General features: G+C 32.4%; 2 protein-coding genes and 1 long non-coding RNA gene across 8 annotated transcripts; 2 read left to right on the top strand and 1 right to left on the bottom strand.

Annotated features, from left to right (window-relative positions):
* Positions 1-1378: 1378 nt before the first annotated feature.
* LOC136216781 (calcineurin B-like protein 7) lies at positions 1379-5862 on the top strand. Its single transcript, XM_066003342.1, has 9 exons — positions 1379-1406; positions 3114-3188; positions 3315-3397; positions 3507-3566; positions 3828-3936; positions 4039-4091; positions 5053-5133; positions 5218-5330; positions 5450-5862. Exons 1-9 carry the CDS (start codon positions 1379-1381, stop codon positions 5511-5513), a joined length of 666 nt encoding a protein of 221 aa, XP_065859414.1. The 3' UTR covers positions 5514-5862.
* A 3194-nt stretch (positions 5863-9056) lies between these two features.
* Positions 9057-11468, top strand: LOC136220473 (uncharacterized). The gene is made up of 4 exons (XR_010684534.1): positions 9057-9384; positions 9466-9582; positions 9691-9769; positions 11258-11468. It is a non-coding gene; the product is annotated as an uncharacterized lncRNA (long non-coding RNA).
* A 5467-nt stretch (positions 11469-16935) lies between these two features.
* LOC136217555 (mannose-6-phosphate isomerase 1-like) lies at positions 16936-25012 on the bottom strand. Of its 6 annotated transcripts, none has more exons than XM_066004130.1 (12): positions 24544-25012; positions 23517-23929; positions 23029-23196; positions 22241-22453; positions 21757-22023; positions 21362-21657; positions 19034-19123; positions 18876-18954; positions 18619-18737; positions 18431-18503; positions 18144-18264; positions 16936-17022 (listed from the first exon to the last, which is right to left on the bottom strand). In XM_066004130.1, exons 2-8 carry the CDS (start codon positions 23829-23831, stop codon positions 18930-18932), a joined length of 1374 nt encoding a protein of 457 aa, XP_065860202.1. In that variant the 5' UTR covers positions 23832-23929; positions 24544-25012; the 3' UTR covers positions 16936-17022; positions 18144-18264; positions 18431-18503; positions 18619-18737; positions 18876-18929. The 6 variants fall into 6 exon arrangements, with proteins under 6 accessions (XP_065860202.1, XP_065860203.1, XP_065860201.1 ...); XM_066004131.1 differs by lacking the exon at positions 16936-17022 and adding an exon at positions 24013-24102 and having other exon boundaries at positions 17956-18264; XM_066004129.1 differs by lacking the exon at positions 16936-17022 and having other exon boundaries at positions 17956-18264; positions 18619-18769.
* Positions 25013-25369: the final 357 nt, after the last annotated feature.

Here is a 25369-nt window from a genome sequence, read left to right as displayed (position 1 = left end):
ACTAATTTGACCGTTTATGAATCTTGTTTGGCAAATAGAGTTTAACTGTTAGTTGATTACCTTTTTGTCAACTAATTTAACTAGGTGATTTGATTAGCTATTTGTATAAACATGTTTGATAAAACTTAACTGTTTATGTAAAATGACAAATAAAGTATTGATAGTTTATAATTATTATTTTATTTTTTAATAGTTTATATTCTTAATCACCTTCTAAAAAAGCGTCATATACACATGCTATAACTTATGTCTTTATTTATACATAAAAATATATTTAAATAATTAAAATTATTCTTAGATTTTTACTAATACATAAAATTTAAAAGAGAAAATAGTAAACATATATTCATACAAGTAAAACAAATGTTTTAAGACGTACATTGGCGTTGTTTACTTCTCGCTAAACTATCAGTAATGTCATTAGGGACTTTTTATCATTTTCATCGGTACTCGTACATTGAATTTCTTGTATGGAACTACACTCAACATCTGAAAATATTTCTGCATGAATAAAAGTGAGATCTTCATCTCTATAATCGTAAATGCTAGATCAAGAACTTTGTTTAATCTTATGTAGTTATGCAATGTAAATGCATCACAAATTATTCTATTATATGATCTTACATTGAATATTTGGGCACTTTCTCTAATATGTTCCATCATGCCTTCAAAATTTCAAATTCTATCCCAATACAACTCTCCTTAAGAAAGAATGAGCATAATTGAAAATTTCTTGAGACTCTTGGATTTGCATCCGATGATACCTTATCTTATGGTAGGGTGTCAAATTTCCTTCTCTTTTAGGATACCCTTTGCCTACCAAGTAATATTTATCTAAATATAAATCTACATTATTAATATCTAATAATTGTTAAAATAAAATGAATAAGCTTAATGAATAAGACTAATGATCATGAGGAGGTTTGAAAAATTTAGACTTGGATATTATATAATATATAATATATATTTTCTAATATAAACTACTTAATTTATAATTTAAAATTATACTAAAATAAAAACTTAATATTTCATATTTTTCCAAAGCTTCTAATAATATTTATTAGTTGTGAAGCTCTTAGTCTAGTGGTTGAGAGCTTAACTATGACTAGGGAGGTCATGGGTTCGAATCGCATTCGGGTTTGGTAGAAATTTTTCTTTCTTCTTTAATGTAAGCGCATTATGCGCAAATTTAAAAAAATATATATTTATTAATTTTAATCCATATAATTTTAAATAGTAATATGATTTACAGCAAATTTAGATTGGGGATAAGTGCCACATTTAACCATAACGTTTCAAGCGAAGTATAGATTCAGCCCTAACGTATGAAATGGTATAAATTTAATCCTAAGGCTTCCAATGAAGATCAATTTTAGCCATGCATTATCGAAAATTTGGAAAAACTGGTTTGATTGTGATTTAACTGTCACATCGACCTTCTTAATAAGTTTGTCGATAAATTAAAACAGTTTTGTACATTTTTTGTTGGTTTTTTTGTAACTATATTAATAACACAGTAAATATTCTACAATTTGATAAAAAAAAATTATGATTAACTTATACGTAACAGATATGGATATTAACATTTTTAATAGAATTTTTGTAATCTTATTAAGAATACATTAAATATTTTAGATATAATTTATATTTTTGGAAAGTCTAGAATGACAGTTAAATGCCAGTCAAACCAGTATTTTCTAATTTTTTTAATGTTGCTCGGAAACGTTAGAGTTAAATTTGCGATATTTCAAACTTTAAGACTCAAATTGCACTTCCTTTAAAACATTAGGGTTAAATTGGATTTTTATCTCTTAGATTTATTAGTTCACATTTACCATTAAAATGTAGCTAGATGTATCATGTTATTAGTTTACTTTTAGTAAACGAACAAAATGATGTTTATTCGGGTAACGATAGTAATTAGGGATAATAAAAAAAAAACTTTTAAAATACATGTTACAATAGGTTAATGGAAAAAACTCGTAAAACTAAATTTTTTAAAATTAGAAGTTTGAACCTAATAAGGTGCTTCAAACTTTTTTTTTACTAGTCAAAAGCTCTAAAAATGGCTTAAACCTCTAATTTTATCCTAAAATCCAATCTTACTAAACAAGATCATAAACTAAATTAATCTTTAAATTCATTTTACATGATTCCAATTCGATTTGAAAGGTGCGTCTTTTTATAATGTAATTTTTTTAAAACACAAAAAAAGCCCCATAGATTGTTATTAAAATTCAACTTAAGGTATTGTGTACCACGAAACTCTATTTACAAATTTTAAACTACATTTATTTGCAAATATGTCAAACCATATATATATATATATAATATTTTAATTTTCCCAAATTCAGATATAATTTTGTAAAGTAAAAATATGCGACAAAAAAATAAAATAAAAAGCATATTTAAGCCTCTGAACTTTACCTGTTTTAAGGATTGAGTCCCTGATCAATTATTTTTCCACATTGAATCCCTGATCATTGAGTTTGTTATGGATTTGGCCATTATTTAACTTTTCTGTCGAGTTTGGACTGCATACATCGTTAGAGCGATTCGGCTTGTTGACATGGACAAATAAAAAAAAGATTTCTTTGACTATGAGAGATAAAAAAATTAAAAATTAAAACGAAATTATAAAAATTAATTTTCAGTATATTCTTCCAAACTCGATTTTCTTCTCTCCCATTTTGTGATTTTCAATATTAGAATTGCCAAATCGATCTTCTCATCTCCTAAACTCGACAAAAAAGTTAAATAAGGGCCTAAACCATAACAAAATCAATGTTTAGGGGCTCAATATGGAAAAATAATTGATCAGGGACTTGATCCTTAAAACAGATAAAGTTCAGAGGCTTAAATATGCTTTTTGCAAAAAAAAAAAAAAAAAAAAAAAAAAACGGTTGTGAACTTGCGACACATTTGACCAGAAGATTTTAAAACTGGGCCAAGTAAAATGGAGCTCAAAATGAAAAGGGCCCACAGCTCACAACCGTTTATTGGGGAAGAAAACAAATCTCCCAAAAGGAGGACCTTCGTCTTAATGCATATCATCAGAGCAGCAACTCTTTTTTCCTCCCAATTTCTCACTCTGCTTCATGTTTCATGATCAGGACAATTGTCCCAATTAAACAAATTTTGCAGTAAAGAGTCGGAGAATTTTCATCTGCTTGCTTCTCAAACACCTTGTATGATCCAAAATTGTTTTGATTTGGTTCAAGTTGCTTTCGTATATAATTTATCTTCTTGAAAGCTTTAGTTAAGCAATAGATTGTAAGCTAGATAACTAAATTATGTTGGTTTTGTTTTGACAGTTTCGATAAATGACATAGATTCCTTGTATGAATTATATAAGAGGCTAAGCAGTTCCATAGTTGAAGATGGGTCTATTCACAAGGTATGTTCTCTCCTATCACCTTGTAATTTCATTTCCTTACAGAATGATTTCCCCAAATGTATCGAATTCAGCTTCTCAACTGATATATGCCACTTCTTCTGGTAAATAGGAAGAACTTCAATTTGCCCTTTTCAGAAACAGTAAGAAGCAGAACCTCTTTGCAGACAGGGTATGTGCTGATAATTTTCATCTCCGATCTCATAATCTGCTACATGATTAGGGATTTTTTTAAGAGTGGAACCCATCACAACCAATATGAAAATTACTTGTACAGCTTGTCCATGCCTGTTTATCAAAGAACAATAACTAACTATAAAATTCTATTGCAGTAGTTTGAAATTGGATTTTCTGCTTTGTCTTCAAAATCATTCAACATCATGATATATACAATGGAAAGATATACTTCATATATCCTTTTCAATTATTGCAGATATTCGATCTTTTTTATGTGAAACGCAATGGGCGTATTGAGTTTGGAGAATTTGTCCATTCATTGAGTGTCTTTCACCCAAAAACTCCTGATGCAGTTAAAATAAAATGTAAGAAACCATATACTGCGCATTCTACCAAGTTTTGTAACCTCCAATTCCTTCACCACATTTTCCATTGAAAGATAGTTAATGTGTAACTTAACGTGGCAGGTGCATTCAAACTGTATGATCTGAGGCACACTGGTTACATTGAGCGTGAGGAGGTGCATTCTGTTAATAAATTTTCCCCTTTTTGCTGTGATTTCATGTTGCTCTTCATCTTGCTATTTGAAATTTGTGCTAATTCAAGTAATCCTAATTTCATTAACATGCTGCTTTATCTTTTGTGCTTCAATTTTGTCTTTTTTATCCACATAATCTAATTCATAGGTTTTGAACCCTTAATTAAATGGTAACAGTTAACACCAACAATATGAGGTTGGATTATTCTTGCTGACTGACATACCTGGCTATGATATTGTTAAGGTATGCCTAATATCTTATTTAGTTTTCTTAATTAGAATAGGAATTTCCTCTACAAATTGAATCCTATTAGGAAATGGATTATACTTTTGGGTCTGCTTATTTTGGGGTTAGAGGAGGTTAATTAAAGGGAGGTTATTTTCCTAACCTTGCTTGGGAAGGAGTTTAAATGGGGGTGATGGTTAAATCGGAGTTAAATGAAGGTTAGAAAACCTTGAAATAACCCCAATTTCAGTCCCACCAAATTGGTGGGATCTGGAGGTTCACTAAATAACCTCCCCTCCCCTCCCTTTAATGAACCATGTCAAACCTTCATCCAAGCAGTTTGTTTGTTTATTTGCGATGGGAGTTTTGGAACTTGTAAAGGCACATGTGTGAGCTTTTGGTGTAATAGCCTTATGGGATTTGAGAGTTAGACACTTGGTTTAAAAGTGAGATTTCCTCACTGTGATTATATCACCCATGAATGTAAGCAAAAATAGCCAAACCTCATGAGTTTCTTTTATTTATGTGATTGCATGTATAATTTTCTGTTGCACTTGCACATGTCTAATTTCTAGAAGACCTCTACTTTATTTTCTAAGTTCTAGGGACTTCAGGAATTGATGAGACTTCCTGGAGGACTTTTTTTATTTGCTGATGTTATATCAATTTGTGGGAATTAAATGTGGTATGCATGCTTTCTGATGCTATCATTTGCAGTTGAAGGAGATGGTATTGGCTTTATTGAAGGAATCTGATCTGGTTTTATCTGCTGATATTATTGAAACAATTGTAGACAAGGTATGCATTATGCAATGTGATGTACACTCTTCTTGAGGGTTCTCACTTTGATTTCTGATTTTGATGTTCATGTCTATTATTCAGACATTTAATGAGGCAGATATAAAGGGTGATGGGAGGATTGATCAAGAAGAGTGGGAAGAATACGCCCTAAAGAATCCATCGCTCCTAAAAAACATGACGCTGCCTTATTTAATGTAAATATCCTAATTAAGCTTTAAAACTTACATTGAATGCCCCATGAGATATAACATTCGGACTACTTTCATGTTAAAGAATCTGCTGTTTTTGTTGATTTAACTTGTTGCGATTTCAGGGACATAACTCTAGCGTTTCCGAGCTTTGTGCTAAACTCTGAAGCACAAGAATCGCAACTGTAAACCAGTTAAGACACTCACCTATGAAGAAGAAGACTATAACAGAAACAGTTATGCATCTCTCTTCAGTGGCTTGCTCAACCAAGAAAAAAGAAAGGGGGAAGATGAGAGTTTCACAACTTGAAGAAGAATGCCTCCTAACATGGAAGGGGCTATTCTTGAAAGCAGCATATTTACATGTATACTGAGGAATTCACTAACAAAATGTTTGCATCTTTTCTTCTGCTAACTGTCCCTGTAGTAATGTATTACTAGGAAGTTCCATTGTCAATGGATTTGTAAATTGTTGGATGGCCTTAATTTGCGTGCTTCAACTTGAGAATTCAAATTGAAATGCTAACTTTTTACTGCTTCTGTATAATTATATATATATATAATCTTTTTTAGAATTGTGCTTAATGTTTATTTCAATGACGATGATCATCGTTTCAAACTGAGAATAGCCATTGCGCCACAACTCAAGGAAAATATGGTTCAACCTTGGAAGGATGCGTTTATTCTGAAGTTGTTGGGCTGGAAATTGCAATATTGGCTATATTCCTTTGAAGAATCGAGCTATGGAGTTATGAAAACCTATCGTGGATGTGGACACGATGGATGTAGGGTATGAGTATCATATGGTCAAGTTTTTTTTTGTTATTATTCATTAAAGTTTAGGGGCGATGAGGGGTAACTCCTGTCCAGGGTTAGGGAAAGCCTCAAGGTCGTAGAAGGATTTATGAGAAGACATACATATTTCTCCATCTATGAGGACTCCAACAACGACAACGGGAATCGAACCTAGGTGGAAGTCCTACCAGAGTCGTTTTCTTATCATTCAGCATACCCTTATAGACACATGGTCTAAATTTGCAAGTCGACTAATAGAGAGAAGGTGATGCACAGTGGCCCATGAATCGTCCGGAGCATTACTTGATGGTTCGCACATCGTCGCCTAATTTTAGACCTTCTAGAGCACTTGTTGATTCAACCATGGTATAGATTTGGAGATTTACAAATGCAGTGCCATGAGGAAGACCTTATGTTGGCTAGTGCTAACACCATTGAGTGGAAAAAATAAAGCCAAGGCCTCAAGGGGCTATTTGGCAAGAATATGTGTTGAAATTGATCTATATGTCCTCTTAGTTGTTCAAATTTGGATTGATGATGAAGTCTATTGAATATGAGGACTTTACATATCGTTTGAATCAATCTCATTCTAGAGATCTAACCTAGTTTAAGTGGCAACTCTTGGTATGAGTGAAGGTTAAATCAGATAAAAATAAAGATGGTGCGTGTAAGGAAAACTTAAGCATGATTCCGGTAAAAGACTTAATTGGGGATTGGCAAAGAGCTTGGTTGGGTGGTTTTGTTGTCGATATTGGCATTTGTTCGACTTTCTTGAGTGAACCCTAGAGCCTCTATTTCATTATGAAGAGTGTTTATGATAGCGGTTGGATTTATGTCAGGTTCTATTACTATCATTCATTCGTTTTCTTGATTGATTAGCTAGATTTTAGAAGCTGAGAGACATATCGTAAAAGACCTTCAGACATACCTGTAAAACAGAATCATAAAACTGAATGAAAATTTTGTATCACGTTTTAATGTACTGCATGCATTATATTAATGATGATCAACACTTGGTTTATGGCATATGTTTGTAGTTTTTCTTTTTCTTTTCTAAAAAACATTAGTAAATTTTATATTATATTTTCTCTGAAAAACAATATTATATTTTAAATATTATAATAACTATTTTTGTAATAATTTTTTTAATTTATATGTCAAAATATCAAATGATATCATTTTATAAAGATGGAGTAATTTGTTAAGTAATTTTGGCATTTATTTTTAAGTAATGGTACCGTAAGAAACACAGCTTTAATTTTTGAGTTGATAATAAAATATGGGCGTAGCTCTCAAATAATTGACAATTGAAAGTATTTTACCCAAAAAGTTGTCAAAATTTTATGGTCTACAAAACTCAACCTCATAGTTTAGGAACCGGAAATGATACAGAGTAGTAGGTAGACATAGGGAAGTGTTTACCTAATTAGTGCATTCATCTTGATCATGGGCCACGTCATGACTCTTAAAATGGACGAATATCAAAGTAAGAACTAAATGTCGGTTATGGTTTCATCTTAAGAATTTAGTTTTGGTGAAATACATGAAGGGAAAATTACATAGAAATTCATCTTTGAAAAACTATTTACAACTATGTCAAATCATAATTTTGAATTATATCTACTTTTAATATATTTTAAAGATTAGAATTTATAAATTAGAAGTCTAGAATATATTTTCTAGGGTTTATGATTTATGAATTGGAGTCTAGAATTTTTAAACTATGGTGTAAAATCATAATATATAGAGAAAAATGACATATTAAGAATTAATTTTGGTGATATGACTTAGTTGTAATTTTATACTTAATTATGATATTCATGTATGGGTCAAATACATGAATATCATAATTAAGTACAAAATTCAAAATTAAAATTAAAAACACTGATTTTACTAGTTTGACATAATTCAAAATTAAAATCTGATATAATTGTAAATAGTTTTTAAAATATGAATTTCTATATAATTTTCCCATTACTTTTTACTACCTCTGTTTCATATTATGTCTTTTTAGAGATTTTTTTTTTGTTTCATTATACATGCTATTTTATATGATTAGTACACATTAAGTCATTTTATATGTTGATTAGAATAATAGATTTATTATAGAATGAATAAATAGTGGAATCAATAAATAAGGGACAATAATGTATATTTTTTAATATCCTTAATTTCTATGCAACTCTCTAAAACGACATGTAATATGAAACGGAGAGAGTGTCTTTTATTCCAAATAAAAATTAAAAAATATTTGATTAAAAAAATTAATTAACATGTGTTATCTATCAACAATAGCAATAGATAAATCAATCGATCACAATTTTTTCATCCTGGTTTTAGAAATATGGTGATTTATTTAAGGGATAAGTAGCAAAAACACATCTAACGTTTTTAGCCAAGAGTAATTTTACTCTTAACATGTAAAATAGTGCAATTTTACTCTTAATATTCGAAGGAAATAACCACTACAAAAAAATCATGATATTATGACTAATTCTGTTGTAACGAAAGTATTTTTGTCACAATAAATATGGTTATTGTGACAAAATAAATTATTTGTCACAATAATTAATCTAGATACAAAAGATTGTGATGAAATACTTATTTTGACAAAATGTTGTCACTATACGTATATTTTGGAACGAAATCAATTTGTCACTACTATTTCGTAGCAATATATATGACATAATATTTTTGGATTAAAATTGTAAACATATATGGAGACTATTATTTTGTCTCTAAAAAATTAATACTATTATGACAAAATAATTTTGTTACAACAACATATATCATCGATTTTTAATTTTATTATGATATTAGTGACTATGGCAAGAAATAGTGTGTGGTCACAATATGTTTCAAAATTATAACTATATATCTATTATTTTCTCTATTGGAAAAGAAAAGGAAAAGACGAAATTCATTAACAAAATGAAACCTAAATATAAAACAAGTGGATAACAGAAATTAAACTCATCTCTCTGGCGACCCCTCACTTTCCCCTTTCATATCAGAAACCCTATAACCAAACCCATCTCCCACCTTTGCTTCTTCTCCGGCCACCAACTCTTGCCACCACTTCCTATTTCTACCTTCTTCCATTCTGTTTTCCCCTTGCTCTTTATCCTTATCCGTCTCTGTGAATATCAATTTCAGATCCGTAAATTTTCTGAAAGACCAACATTGTAGCTCTGTCAGCCATTGTTGATGTTATGGTGTCTAATTGAAGTCTCTACTCACTTCTTCATACCCAATAGAATTTCAGGTTTGTTAATGTAAATGTTATCCGTATGATTTGGGTATTTATAAATTGGGTTTTTTCAATTTATTGCTCTGGTCTGAGTAGGGTTTCAGATTTTTGCAATACGGTGCCATTTGAGAGAATGCTGCAATTAATTCTCCATCGTTTATAGAGTACCGCTCCTGAAGCTTATAGAGCTGCCAAGGCTGCTTCTTCCATACAGTAAACTCTCAAATTAGATAATGTTTTATGTTTTTCGTTATTTGAAATTTGGTTTTGTTTCCACCCTAAACTATTTTAATTGAAATTGATATTTGTTGTATGTTGTAGACTCAGAAAAAAACTAGTGACAAATTTGGTTCAACGTTTATCCCTAGTTCAAGAAGTAGACGGCAATTTCTATATCAAGGTATGCAGCATGTTATTATTTTTCAATATTTTGGGTACATTGACATTACTATTATTCAAAATTTTCTGGTAAATTTTCCTATTATATCTGTTGATCTTGTGTGCACTGTTACTGGTTTATGTGAATAAGGGGATGGTTTTGGTATGGCGGATGTACAAATGAATTTGATCCAGCAAATACTAACACCCGCAACACTCGCCAATTCTAGATTGCATATCTTAATTTTCTGTAACATGTCATATGGTCTTGTTAATTTGATTGTGTCAAATGATAAGGTACTAAAATAGGTCTATGGTTGTTAGGGAAGTATCAATTTAGGCTCCACGTAAAAAATAACACTAATATAGACCTTTAAAAAAAGGTACCAATTTAGGCCTCGATAATGGAACGAAACACGACGTTGACATTACTCCGTTAAGTTCTATCGATTATACGTGGAGGGAGAAATCAAAACTTAACGGAGTAATAGAAATGACGTGTCCAATCTGTTCTCGAGACCTAAATTGATACTTCCCCCAAAACCATAGGCCTATTTTGGTACCTTATCCCAATTTTTATTATAAAAACTTGTGTTTTTTCTAGTATTTTAATTGTCATGAGCTGACATGAGAATGAGGAAATATTTTCTTGACAAGTTTAGACTAGGTCTAACAAAAAAATTGAAGTTTGATAACTCTGTTAAATGGTTTCTATAGCCTGATATGAAAATTTGCTTTTAAAAGGATAGTCTGGCTCTGATTTATCAGTTACGAATTTACCACTTTGCTAAATATGACACAAAAATTACTCAATTCAATTAGTTGTTTCAAGCATTGACTTTATGCAATTGTGAGATAGCTATTGATATTAAAGCAAGGTACTCTAATATATGTGATGCTATCTAGAAATAGAAATGAAGAATGAAATTATTTCTGCAGGGGGATGTGTTATATTATATATTTATATTCAGTTTGATAGTTCTCTAGCTGTAGGTGTAAAATTGGCAAAACAAATGTGGTTTTTCAATTCAGCGTCAATGACCAATCCGCACTAGCAAAATAATTGAATCCAGGCCTCCTGTATATGCAACCTCTTATTTAAGCGTAATTTTATGTGTTATGATTATGAATTGTTTATGATGTTTCGTAGTTGTTTCTATTAGCTTTTATATTTAGTTGATTCGTCAAGTAATCAAGGAAAAAAAGTTTCTATTACTACTCACTATAGGAAACTTTCTGTACGGTCAATGATATCTTTTTTCTCCATGATGCTTTTCTCCAACTAAAAATCTTCAATCCTTTGTCATCCTGTGTTTATTGTACCATATATTTAAGATCATGAATTGTTATTTTTTTCTCAGTTGTTAGATTTTGTTCATCCTTTGGATATTTAACAATTTAGACAGCAGTTCATGTCTTCTGGATGTAGAAAATTTGTTATTAACTTATTAAAAAGCTTTCCTTGTATACTTATTAGATGGGTTATAGTTTACTTTTTTGTTGCTTTCAGGATGATCTCGAGGCACCAAGAGTATTCTAAATTGGAGCAGCAGCAACAATTTCGCAAAACTACTGTCTCAAAATTAAAGTTGGATATTATTTTTAGATTTACTGTTTCTTATAAACATCTGGTGTTCTTCATTGTAATTAAATTAGTGGCTTTTCTATCGTTGATAATGTACATTTTTCTATTGTGGATTAATAGAATATTGGATTGAGTCTTGAGATATGATATTATATTCATTAGCTTGATATATAAAATGAATAATTAAGTTTTAAAGCAAAAAACTTATGACCAGAACATCTAACTTGTTAAAAAAAATCACACAATTGATGACGATGCACTAATCACAATATATTAAATAAATTGTAACAAATATTGCATTGGTCACATTTTAATAATAAATTAATTGTAACAAATATTCTTTTGTCATATTAACAAATTTTGTCACAATAGGTATTAAACATTTGTCCAACCAACTAACATTTTGTGACTAATATAATCTAGTAGCAACGAAATATAATCGATGTCGTGACTAATTATTGGTCACAATATATACCGCAAAGGTGACGAATGAAATTTTGTCTCAAAATGATCTTAATAATGGAGACAAACTACAATTTCGTCACAAGAAACTTATTGAGACGAGCTTATTGCAACGAAGTTTGTGACAAAATATTTAGTCACTATATGTATATTGTGACAAAATAAGTATATGTTCTGACGGAATTTTTCGTCACAATAAATCCTTTTTTTTGTAGTGAACAATTTTACCTGTAAAATTGACAAATTGGATCAATTTCAAACATTATTGTAAAACACATGTATTTTGTTCCTTATTCTGCACCAATTATATATCGGTTCGTTTTAAAAAAAAATTCATATTTTCTGCGATTTAATAATAAAATTGGAGGTTAATATTTATTAATTCGGCAAAATATTTTGATTTTTTTTGTCCAACTCGTAAGATAGATAGTATACTTTTTTTAAATTTTTTTCACGTGTAATTATATATTTATGATCTATCACTAATGAGTAATAAAATGACTCATATGTGAAGTGTAGATGACAATATTCAGAACCAGAAGACAATTTGATGAATTATTTTTAAAATTGATCCAACTCGACAATGTTAGAGGTAAAAATACTCTTGACTGCCAATGGTAAAAGTAAAATTGTATCATTTTAAATTCCAGAGATAAAATTGTTTCTAGATATAAACGTTAGAGTATATTTATTTATTTTTTTACCTTCTTCCTTTATTTAAATAGGTTGTGGCCAACATTTTGTAAAGTGAACCGGGGAAATATTGCTTTAACCGGGGAAATGTGAGATTATACTCTATTGGAAGAATCTGATTTGCATATTTTGATGTTTATTATCTCTGCTTTGTCTGTTATTCAGACATTCAATGAGGCCGATACAAAAGGCGATGGACGGATTGATCAAGAAGAGTGGGAAGAATATGTGGCGAGGAATCCATCGCTCCTAAAGAACATGACACTACCTTATTTAATGTAATCTAAAAACTTACAATGAAAACTTATTTTTCAATTAACCATCTTTTACTTCTGTATTGAAATCATGCTTCTTTGCAATCAGATCAGATTACTGTTTTTGCTTCTTTTCATGTTTTATTTTGTTGTCATTATATAAAATATCTGGGTCTGGTTTCGTGGCTATGCTTAATGGTTTCAAATGTGAATAATAATGCTTAGTATCTTCTTTGCTACTGCATTGACAGTCGCTTTCTGAAAAGTGTAGTTGGTTTTTGTGTTTCAACTGCAATTTTTCTTCTTTTTTTTTGTGTTAATTGTAGTTTGCCATTTTTTCAGGGACGTAACAGTAGCATTTCCCAGCTTTGTGCTAAACACTGAAGCACAAGAATCACAATTGTAGAGCACTTAAGTTATACACATGAAGAAGACAGAAAAGGGAACAAGTTTTGCATCTATCTTCAATGGCTTGCCAATAGGAAAGAGAAGGGAAGGTTGGCAGTTTCACAAGCACTGCTCGGATCGGAGAAGACGGCTTTCGATTCTCCAAATACCAACTGGTCAGCTATTCTTTTTGATAGTCTCGTCTAGCTATTCTTTAAACAATGGAAGAAATTTGTTTGCTTTTCTTTTATTTTTCTGCACTAACATGTGGCTGAGTTTCCTTGTTCAAATTTTAAACCCAACCCAACCTGTGAACAACTTTTCTTTTTACCCCTCACATGTTTCAAATTGAAATGTTCATATTTGCTGATTAAATGCATTTAGTCCTGTGTTTTCTTCTTGTTTTATGCAAAAAAGTTTGGGCAAAGTCTCAAGTCCACAAATGGGCTGAGATGAATTATATTGGCTCTCACTTGTGAGAACTCTAACAAGTGCAGCAGGATTTTAATCGCTCCTTTATGATTCAGTCCATTTCATATGTGACAAGAAATATTTATTCGAGGAATTCGGGTTCTCTCAAATTGAGTTTTATTTTTTCTAAGTAAATAATTATATAAATTACATATGATATTTCCTAAAATAAGGTAAAATTAATTTACAATTTTGAGTATTATGATAATATTAAAATATTTCTTACGAAAAAGATGAAGTCGAATTTATTTAATTTAGCGATAAAGTTTATATTTGTTTTTATCAATTTTTTTTAAAGTTTAAATTTACTTTGTAAAATGTCAGTTTTACTCTTATAGAAATGAGTTTGCTTCGTCATTATTTAAGTCACATCAGATTTTTCAAAACATCAGTTATGTTGAAACTATTTATTGTGTTACTAACACAGTTGAACAACCAATCAAAATGTCACCAATTAATATGGGTATCATATTATAATCGTGTTATGTTGACTTTTGTGGAGTGAACAATTAATGTTTAGAAGTGTTAAAATGGGTATCGTATTATAATCGTGTAATGTTTGATTTATATATTTCATATAATTATGTATGATATAATGATGCAAAAATAATAATTGTGTCAAGCGGATTAGTTCGTATTGTGTCAAGTGTGCTAGCTCTATAAATTGTGTTGCGTAAGAAATTGCATCACTTTAAACGTTCAGGATAAAATTGTTCCTGACTGTCAATTAAAAATATTTTACACTTTATCCCACTAATTAATTATCTCCAAGCTCAAGAGATAATAGTAGATAGATAAGCTTATATATACATCAAAGGGTGATGAGGCAGAACTTTTTTGGATTTTGGCTTAAAATGGAGCTTAAAATGAAATTTTAACCATATAAAGGATCCGGTTAAACTTTATGCCCACTGTGGGGCTGGTTTAACCGGAGCGAAACCGGAAGCCAACCTTCCGGTTTCATTTTGCAAAGAAACCGGAAGGCTAGCTTCCGGTTTCTCATTTTAATTTTAATTTTTTTTTTATGATTAAAAAATAGCTTCCGCTTTCTGTTTTTAATATATTTTTTTTAAGTTTTGAAGAGGTGTGTCCGCCTCTTCAAAAATTTTAATGTAAAATTTCAAAAAAACCCCTTTATCTTTTTTAAACTTTCAATTTAACTTCAAGCTTTAACTATTTATTTTTAAATTTATTAATTAAACATTTTCTTGTCAAATTAATTAGTAGTAAATATCTAATTCGGTTAAAAATGTTTTATTCTTTTGAATATGAGTTGAAATTATATTTTTTACAGTTTAAATTACGATTTTTACAGTTTCTTTGCAAATTGAAACCGGAAGCTAATCTTCCGGTTTCGAACCCAGTTAAAGAAGCCCCACAGTGAGAATAATTTTTAACTGGGCTCTGAATAAGGAATTATACTTATTAAAGGACCATTTTGAGTCAAAATCCAACTTTAAATGCCCCTAAACTAAACTAAAGAGGTTTCATGAGGCTCAATTTAACTTTAAAACCCCTCTAATTAAATGTTTCAAAAGTGGTTGACATATTGTTAGGAATTGAGATTGTATCGGACAAACTATTAACTAAAAACACAACATTTACGTGGTTGGACTAATTTTATCTATATTCAAAGGAAAAAAAAAAAAAAAAGAACTTTATTATTGGAGCCACTAAAAACTAGTACAAGATAATTTATACAATCTGATATCCATAAATTTTCTTTATGAAATTTTATTTCAAAGTCATTTTTCAAAACGTTTTACATTGTTTGTCTTTTGCTCTTAATATACAAGAATTTATTTTAGACAAAAAGCATAATTAAACCTCTGAACTTTACATATTTTAATGATCAAGCCCCTGGTCAATTATTTTTCCACATTGAGCCCTTGATCATTGATTTTATTATGGATTTTGTTTGTCTTTTACATTGTTGCTCAAAAATCACAAAATGGGAGAGGAAAAAATCGAATTTGGAATAATATACTGGAAATTAATTTCTATAATTTCGTTTTAATTTTTAATTTTTATCTCTCATTGTCAATGAATTCTTATTTTTATTTGTCCATATCAATAAGTTGAATCGCCTTAATGAAGTATGCAATCCAAACTCGACGAAAAAGTTAAATAAAGACCTAATCCATAATAGAATCAATGATCAATGGCTCAATATGGAAAAATAAATGATCAGATGCTTAATCTTTAAAACAGCCAAAGTTCAGGGGCTTAATTATGCTTTTTTTTTTTTTGTCCTTTATTTTATTAAGAGATTTTTTTTTCATTGCCCTCTCTACATCTTCTCTTCCTCCCTCTCATTTTACATCCAATTTTAAAACTTATTTATAGCGTTTTAATTAAGCCACTGAACTTGGATACATTAGAGAGTCTCCTGAACTTGAAAATTGATTGATGTAAGGATGTTTCACTAACCCCTGAACTTGTTTAACGTGACACTATTAACCCTCTATTGCTAAGTAGCAGAGTAAGAGGAGATTTAGGCAACTTAAACATACATTTTAAAGTTCAAAGGGTCAACAGGCCACTTTAAACAAGTTCAGGGAGTTCATAGTTAACTATAAATAAGTTCAAGGAGTCAATAGATTAGTTTAACTAAGTTCAGAAGGCAAATCAAACATCTCTAAAATTCAAGGAGTCACTCAATGTTTTTACCAAGTTCAGGGTTTCCTAATATATGTAGCCTTTTTTTAACCATTGAGTAAGATGCAAGCATATAGAATCATCAACATCAGCAATCAACCTCAGGATTAAATGAAGTGATTATATATGGATGTCACTAATCAAAGATTGATTGAGAGAATACCATCATATGAATGTTGGGCAAGGTCATCGCGCCCCTGTACTTTGCCAAATAATCTGATTGGCCCCCTAAACTCTGGAGATGTCCCATTACCTCGTCAACTTGTCCAAAACTCCATTTGCTCTGCTGCGGAGGACTTAAGGTTAATCATACAATATAAGCAAGTTCATGGGATAATGAGACATCTCCGAAGTTCAGAGGGCTAATCGGACTATTCGGCCTAGTACAGGGGTGATGTATTAAACCTAACAGAAATTAATATGGACAGTGAAACAGAAGAGACAAAGTAAGACCAAAGATAGATAGACTGAATTAGTAAAAGAAGTCTTGCAGGAGGCATCTTTGAAGGACATATTACATAAGCCAAGATGAAGAAGAATGATAGTTCCAATTTGCACCCAAATATGCATTGCATCTTGTAAACTCGATGAATTAAAATTTAAATTGGCGTGGTACAAATAATCACAAAACTTTTATTCATAGACAAATATTAATTTTACAATTTAATTCCAACAAAATATTTTCCACATAGTTGTTAATGGAACGCAAAAGGGGCCAGGCCTAGAGCTTCACCACTCTGATGCGTACCAAGGCACGGTGCGTCTCTGTGGAATATGTATATGTTTAGGTTTTTTTAAAGTGGTTAATGTATGTTCAATATTGACTCTTGGATTAGGACTTTTGCTTGTATTGTATTATTTGGTCCACGTACGGGAACTGATAACATTCGAGATTAGACACATTTAGGGGTCCAACATTAAGGGGAAAAACACACAGAAGATACACATTTGAATTGGAAGAGGAAGAAACAGTCACTCAACATAACGATATAAAGAGAGAAAGAAACGGAGCATATGTGAAATATAGGCAGCTAAGGGAGAGAATTGTTGAACTTTGAAGAACAAAATTACAAAAGATTTCAAGAACAGCCATACTTTGTTTACTGTTTAGTTCTATTTCTCTTTCCATAATACATTAATACTTGCTGCCATACTCTGTTTGTTTGAAATAAGATCATGACCATACTTCGTTACAGTGCTTCTAATTGTTTATACTTTTGTTAATGCACATTGTGTCCCTCAGGCGCACGCCAGCACCGTGCGCTAAGGCTCCAAGACCCCTTCGCGCCTTAGTGCGTTATACGCCTTTAATAACTATGTTTTCCCGATAATGCAAAAGTTTAGTTGATGATCAATTTTTAACCATTTTTTTCTGAAATGGTCCAAAGTGATGATAGTTTCTTCTATCAGCTTGTTTCCACAGCGAACAAGGTACATATATATCATTTATATATACAAACCATGTTCCTCTAGGTATCAACAATTTTAGGAAAATATTACTTCAAAGTAATTTATTATGCTAGGAACTTAATCCTTTTGGCGTTGACAATAATTTTCAACTGCTTTTGCTTTTTCTTTCGTCTATACAAATTTGGTCAAGAATCAATAAACATATCGTAGCACAAATTCAAAACTCGTAACTTATAAGTTTGTTATTTCGATGATGAATGCATTAAACCTGAAACTGTAGTTGAAAATTATGCAGTCTATATGAAGCTCAGATGTTTCAAGTTCAAAAACCTCCAGCAAACTCAAGATGTTTTCTCCATAGTTGATGAATATTAACTCGATGTTATAAATATTGTTACACAATCAGTCAATGTAATAAATGCAAGCATGCCTAAGGCAGCTATGACAGCTAGTAATTGAGAAAAAGCATAACGGACCTGAAGAACAAGCATTTCGTAGTTGAGAATCATCTGATGATCCTGTGAAATCCCCTTACCAAGCTCCTCTGCGGATACATGATTTTCTTCTATCTTACAAGCTGTATATATACAGGTTAACCTGTGTGAAGAAGAGTAACTCAAATTATTAAAGCATTAACGTTTGCAAGAATCAACACATTGAAAGATGATGAACAATGCAGTGTCTATATAGATTTATACCAAATTTGTAAGCATTGAACAACTTTATGTGCATGGATATAAAAAGAGATTTCAAGAAATCATACATTATGTGTTTTGGATCATGTTCCATAACAGACCATTGAAGATAAACCTTTTGGAGTATATGAGTGCTGTGGCCTGCAGCACATAAAATACCAGTAAAGTGTTGGTATAAACAAATAACACTTTCATTACGTTAGTGTTCTATGGAAATTACAACAGTCGTTCATTACTTTGGAAAAGAATAACTTGCCTGAATTCTGTGAGGAAAGTAAAAGGCACTACATACTTCTCGAAGTTTATATTCATAGTATACCAGCATGAACTGTTCTTCTTCGACACTAAGTGATTTAGGGCGTGAATGCTTATCAGCTGGCATTACAAAACGAAACGATGATATGATTCTGACAAATGAACATATATTAAGTAAACAAGACAATAACATCATAATATCATATTACATGAGACATTTAAATTGAGAAATGATTAAGTACAGAAGGATGCACCTACCATTATCTGTTGTGCTAACTTGAGGTTCAGGATACGACAATGAGCCATCAAGATCTACTTCCATTCTTGTTGTTCCATACTTTAAAATAGAATTGATAAAGCTAAAAGTGATTTTCCTTACAATCAGAAAGAGAAGGAGAAACAAGAACAGAACACACCTTCTCCAGCATTTGTTTGGCTCATTGGCTAGTAGTTCTGTGCTTCTCGGCCTGTATGAGTTAAGTGTGGTCTGACGAGCCATGATAGAACTGCAAAAGCTCCATTTGATTGCATAGAAAAGGAGGCATGCAAGTTGCAATTCAAAAAAAATTACATTCTTCACAATAAAGCCCTAAAATAATAGTTGAGAAACAGAATAGGTAAATCCATTTTCTCAAGCTTTCACCAGACAAGAATCATATCATATTCCAGAAATAATAGTATGAACGTTATTTCACAAGTTTGAGCATCATCTTCAACCTCAGCATACAAAGAAGCCAATAAGGATAATATCAAATTACTTGGTTTAGTTAACAAAATTAGCTCCAATTCAATTAAGCTGAACAACAACACTGCTTTCCTTAAGAAGCAACACAAAATCTAGACAACTTCCACCTATTTTTCCCGTTTTCTGGATAATCAAACCAGAACTATACCTCAATTGCAATTTTCAACAAATGCAGCTGAAGCCCTTTCTTTTTGGGCAAAAACCTGGCTAAGATTTTGACCACTGGAGCGAATTATCATATAAACGATGATAACAATGACATAAAAGCAAGAGTTTGTCTGTCTTTCATTTAATTTTAATTCATGTTCAAGAAACAAAAAAATAAAGGAACAAAAATTAAGAATACAAACTAAAAACAAACTTATAATGATTCTGAAACTATAACAATGTGTTAAAAGGCTCAAGTCGTTGAAGCTGAAAACACCATTCATGAGAAGTTGAATGTCGTTTTCCTAGAAGGTCGGGAAATAGGAGAACATTTCCATGTATGCGCCGGACGACCTGACATTACTGGTTTGAAGGTGTGCTTGTCCCACAAAACGACTGAAGCCAATGGTGTTAGGTATCTTAGGGTTTGCGGCACACCAGGAAGGCTAGACTGTGTTGTAGTAGTGTGGATTTGGAAGTACCTTACATGAGCTGGGAGATTGGGTTATGGCATCATAGAAAGCGAAACCGAGGATCCAAGAATTGAATTGGAATTCGGCGTCATGTTTAAAAAAGCGACGCCGTTCGGGTATTCGCCATGAACGTAATAACAAGTAAGGGTAGTCGAACGGGCAAAAAGAAGGGGCATGACCAGGTGCAGAAAGTGGAGAATATGAAAATACCCAAAAATTAAAAGATCATAGATGAATCAGAGGGTTTTTATTGGAAATTTATACTCAATTTTACTGATCAATCTTTCCACCTATAAAAAAAAAAAGGGCGGCCCGGTCGCATTACGCGTCCCCGCTGAGCGAGGGTCCGGGGAGGAGTCCCACCACAAGGGTGTATTGGGGGCAAGCCTTCCCTTGCCAATTTAATTGGCAAGAGGCCGCCCCTAAGACTCGAACCCGTGACCTCTGGTCACACGACAACAACGTTTTACCGTTGCGCCAAGGCTCGCCCTCTATAAAGTATAAAAATAATTAGGATTAGAATTTAATTTATTTTTTTAAATAATGAATTCTTCCTTTCTAAAGAAGATATTAGGGTTGAATTGACTTTTCTTTTAATGGACTTTGCTTAAAGTAATAATTTCAAACTTCAAAACCTGAATTGCTTAATAATTAAAATACTTTTCTCGAAAAAATAATACTATTAAAACACTTAACATACATGTAATCAGGCGCCATTACTCAACATTGAGCTAACATTTTTTAATATTGAAAATGTAATATGGAAGCAGCAAGTAATACATTATGAAGGGAATTGCTCATTTATTAATGCAAAATAAATATACTGTAGTTTTTTACTATATCTACCTGAATTATCAATATAAACAAATAAATTTATAACGGAGGATTACATAATTTTGAGATTAAGTTTCAAACTATGATATGTGGGGTTAAATGCACAGTTGGTCACCGAACTTTCGTGGTTGTCTCAAAATGGTCACTCAATTTCAATTTATCTAAATAAAATCATTCAACTTTGAATTTTATCTCAATAAAGAACTCCGACGAATTTAAGAGCAAAAAGACACTGAAAAATTCACTTGGCTGCCACATCAGCAATAGTCAACTTTCACTGCTGCCTGAAGCGTGGCTGCCACTTAGATGACATGTGGCTGCCACCTAGCTCACTGAAACGACACGTGTGTCAGCTAGGTGGCAGCCCCATGTCATTTCGTTCAGCTAGGTGGCCACCACGTATTGAGACAAAATTCAAAGTTGAATGTTTATTGGGACAAATTGAAGTTGAGCGACCATTCTAAGATAATCATGAAAATAAAGTGATTAATGGTGCATTTAACCCTACGTGCCTTTTGGTTCCCATTCACAAGATTTGGAAGAACCTGCTATTTACTCCAGCCCTATACAGATGCAACTTTGAAGCAGTTGTTATGGTAATCTCAACGTTGGAAGGTGCAAATATGACATCTCCTTCATTCACAGTCTCCTTACTCGATCCTGTCTCCATTTCTCCGTCCCCGGCTATAACTACAAATATTGATGGACCTGGAATTGCAGGGAACACTGCCGATGCTTTCCCGGGAAGTATGCAGCTATCTACCTCAAATTCATCAAAAGGCGGCAGGTATCTTGTCACATATGGATTCAGAGGAAACCCTTTCAGGATTTCAGGCATGCCCTGCATTACATCACAACCAGAAAACAACATTTCAGACATTCAACCATAAAAATTAAACAAAATGAATTCTTTGAGTAAATATGTGAATCACTGCTTCACCTGTTTGTATGTGAGCATAGAACAAAGAGTTTGGATATCCCGAAACTTGGGTGTGAGGCCAGCCCGAACAACGTTGTCTGATGTTGCCATGCACTCGATGCATTCACCATATATATATGCGTGGGGTTCATTTGCCCCGAGACACAATGCTTGTCCGGGATTAAGCTTCACATGATTGAAAAAGAAGGCTGAAACAACACCAATATCTGTTGGATATAACTTTTCCAACCGCAAGACCAGTTGTTCCTTGTCTGTTAGTTGCCTTACCTAACACAAGAAAGAAACATCAAAGAATGGTCAAAGAACGGTCAAGCAAGACTACAAGTTAAACAACTGAGAATATCATTAGATGCACACAAAAGTAGTGTATATACCATCAGTCAAGAATCAATACAAGTGTTTTCCATGTTAAAGGTTGAAGCCTACGCATAGAAGCGAACTCACAAATCAAAATGTCAAATCAAGCAAGAAACTTAAATCTCACCTGGCTTTCCATGTGCAATCGGTTTTTCAGTTTTGATATCACTCTACTTGTTATCTCTTTGTTTGCTGACATGAGTTGGGTAAACATTGATCTCAGAACTCCCTTCAGTTTCTCCTCTTTGTCTTCTTCGTTCAAACTTAAATATTTATTTGCATCTGTGCTACCCACCAATTCAACAATCTCGGGGATATTCTGAAGCACATCTTTGAGCTCCTGAAGAGTGAAAATGGCTCCAAAGAGTTAAAGTGAGTTTGCAAAATAAATTTGAACCTCCAAAATCTAAGTTTTAATGATTGGGAGTTTAAAATGTACTGCATAGAGTAGTTCGAACCAAACCTAATCTTTCTTTAGCGTGTTCACTACATGTTGTAATCACCCTTATTTCCTTATGATAACCCAGCCAAGAGAAATTCAAATAAGTTTCTAATTGCATGAACTACTTACAATTTCAAAAATCATTTATATCAAACTGATCAGACATAACAGAAAACCTAAAGTTAATTTAAATTCTTTCAACAAATATTCAATAGGTTGTGGGTAAGCTATATCCAATTTCGTCCAATCTGGCAAGAATTTTTTTTCTGAAATATCATTATATCTAGATGGAAAAAGTGACAATTAGTTGGTAACCATGATTAGCATATAGATGCATGTGATAACAAGCACATTATCGTCAACAATCTTCCATCCGATTTGGCAAAGACAACTCACCTGTTTTGAAGCTTGTGGATACATAAGTGAAGCACATAACAGAGAAAGTGAAGCACATAATAGAGAAAGTGAAGCACCTTAGTACTGATAAAACCACAAAGAGCCTCAAACTTTGTAATTGCTAGAGCCATCTCAGGCTTGTGATTCTCATCCTTGTAAACATCTGAGTGAAGCTTGTGCAACATTTTGGCCAGTTCTTTATCTGGATGAGCCTGAATGGACAATGGTTTTGCTATGGAAAGTATCTGTAAGATGCATCAAACAGTAAAACATCATAAACTTAACATACCAAATTCCTTGAAAAAGGTTAATTAGTCCATGAAATTCAAACACAATAGTCAAATTAAACCGATCAAACATAAGAATTCCACTCTAATCAAGGACAAAGTCACAAAAAATAAATAAGTGAATCCTCTACTGCAAGATTACATGTTCAGACATATGTATAAATTATATTCATAAGCACAAAAACAAATAATCCAATCTGGGTTCTAGAGTAACACAATCAACTAAAATAGAAATTCAGATTCCCGAAACAAACAGAAAAGAGAATTGAATTATGCACCTTAAACAAGAAAGGGAGATCACAACCCCACTTATGAAGAACCTTATCGCCAAGCACATCAGGATTCTGAGCAATCCACTTCTTCAAAGTGACACTAGGAGCCCCATTCTCTATCCCACTGTCAACAACAAAAGAAGGTCCGGACTCATGCGTTCCCATCCAAAACTCAGCATAAGGCTTGTCTAATTGAATTTTGGAGCCAGAATTCAATTCGTAGAGCCTCGCAACCTGGGAATCTGTCCCTAATTTTCCCCAATCATAGTTCTGAATAGAGCATCTCACTCTCCGGAGTCCAAACTTGAACTCGGAATCCATTGGTTAAAGTGTATGTCCCCTTCAATTCAACTGCCTTTCTGCCTGTTTCGGAAAGGGAAACGCCTGGAAACCAGTTCGAGACGTTTCCGTGCTAGTCTCTGGAAATATAGAAATTGAGAAACCAGATTTCAACAAATTGTATGCAAATTGAGTTAAAGCAAAACATAAATTAGAAAATTACTCGAACTCGGTAATGAAGTAGGATGTTGACGCTTGATGAAAGATTGGGAGGTTGCTATGAGGTGTGATGAATGAGGAGGAGGTGTAAGGACTAGGATGGAGTCCGCAATAGATTACAATGTTGAGACATATATGTATCAATCAATAATACTAATAGAGAGGGAAAAAAATTGAGACAACATCCTTATTCTTAGTGTAATAATTGCAATACTCTGAGAAGTTAATTTTTCCTCGCACAGAACCTGTTCTTTACTTCTCTCTTTAATTATTCTTCCTCTTTCAGTAAGCTTATTATTGCATCATAAACATACAATCAACTTCGATGAGAAGGAAAAGCTTACTCATAACTCAAAAACTAAAGTAACAACTAATAAATTCAAGAGAAATTCAAAGATTGATTTCTAAGTTTTTAAGCATAAATTCATTCTCGACTGAAAAAACCAACATATCAAAAAAAATTACTATAGGAAAGCTGCATTCTTGTTTCTATGTTTCAATTGAAGCACATATCAGACTAACAGAGAAAACGTACCTGATTGGCGAACCAATTAAGACCGCATAGAGCTCGGTCGGCAAAAATGCTGATGAAAATGGCACCTGAAGACTTGATGCAGATGACGGATTTTGACGGCGTCGGCAAAGGGAGGCGTGGAAGTACTGCTTTCGAACCCAGATTGGATTTCAAAGGCGCAATTGGAGCTGTTGTTCTGCTTTCGAGCTGGTTGCAGTTGGAGGTGCGACCATCGACTTCGCCACACTCGACTCCCAACCCTGAGCGGCAGCGGAAAGGAAAGGAAGATAGAAGAGAAACTACAGCGTCGTGAGTGAGAGCAGCGGCTCAATTGGAGCTGTTCTTCGGCGGAAAGGAAACTGCACCGTCGTGAGTGAGAGAGAGAGGCGGAATAGGTATTAGGGAGAGACGAATGGAAATTGGGGTACTGATTTTTATCCAAATTGAACCAACTTTTTTTATCAACTGAACCAACTGTTTTTTTTTTTTATCAAAATAATGGATTCTTCCTTTTTAAAGAAGATACTGGGGTTGTTATAAAAAAAAAAAGATACTGGGGTTGAATTGACTTTTCTTTTTAATGGACTTTGCTTAAAGTAATAATTTCAAACTTTAAATCTGAATAGCTTAATAATTAAAAAATACTTTTCTCCCCTCAAAACTTTAAATCAGGCGCCATTATTCAAACTTTTAATCAAAATACTCATTCTTCATTGATCAATATGATAGATTACAAATTACATCTTCAAGCCATAAAGGCAAAACTGTAACTCAAATTCGTTAGCATTGGATCAAGCGCGCCTAGCTACTAAATGGGCGGTCTCGTTCGCTAGACAAGAGAAGAAAA

The sequence above is a fragment of the Euphorbia lathyris genome, chromosome 2 (genome assembly GCF_963576675.1).
Source record: "Euphorbia lathyris chromosome 2, ddEupLath1.1, whole genome shotgun sequence".
NCBI classification, from domain to species: domain Eukaryota; kingdom Viridiplantae; phylum Streptophyta; class Magnoliopsida; order Malpighiales; family Euphorbiaceae; genus Euphorbia; species Euphorbia lathyris.
The sequence above is the reverse complement of the archived record's forward strand: the minus strand, read 5'-3'. Positions and strand labels throughout refer to the sequence as shown.

Excerpts from the sequence above, each read along its gene's own strand:
- LOC136216781 (XM_066003342.1), top strand. The coding sequence starts at position 1,379 with ATGCATTATCGAAAATTTGGAAAAACTG. Across the intron at positions 3,189-3,314 it reads GCTTGCTTCTCAAACACCTT|TTTCGATAAATGACATAGAT; the intron begins GTATGATCCAAA and ends TTGTTTTGACAG. Across the intron at positions 5,331-5,449 it reads ATGACGCTGCCTTATTTAAT|GGACATAACTCTAGCGTTTC; the intron begins GTAAATATCCTA and ends TTGCGATTTCAG.
- LOC136217555 (XM_066004130.1), bottom strand. The coding sequence starts at position 23,831 with ATGGATTCCGAGTTCAAGTTTGGACTCCGGAGAGTGAGATGCTCTATT. Across the intron at positions 23,197-23,516 it reads ATCTCCCTTTCTTGTTTAAG|ATACTTTCCATAGCAAAACC; the intron begins GTGCATAATTCA and ends TGCATCTTACAG. Across the intron at positions 21,658-21,756 it reads CTATGCTCACATACAAACAG|GGCATGCCTGAAATCCTGAA; the intron begins GTGAAGCAGTGA and ends GATGTAATGCAG.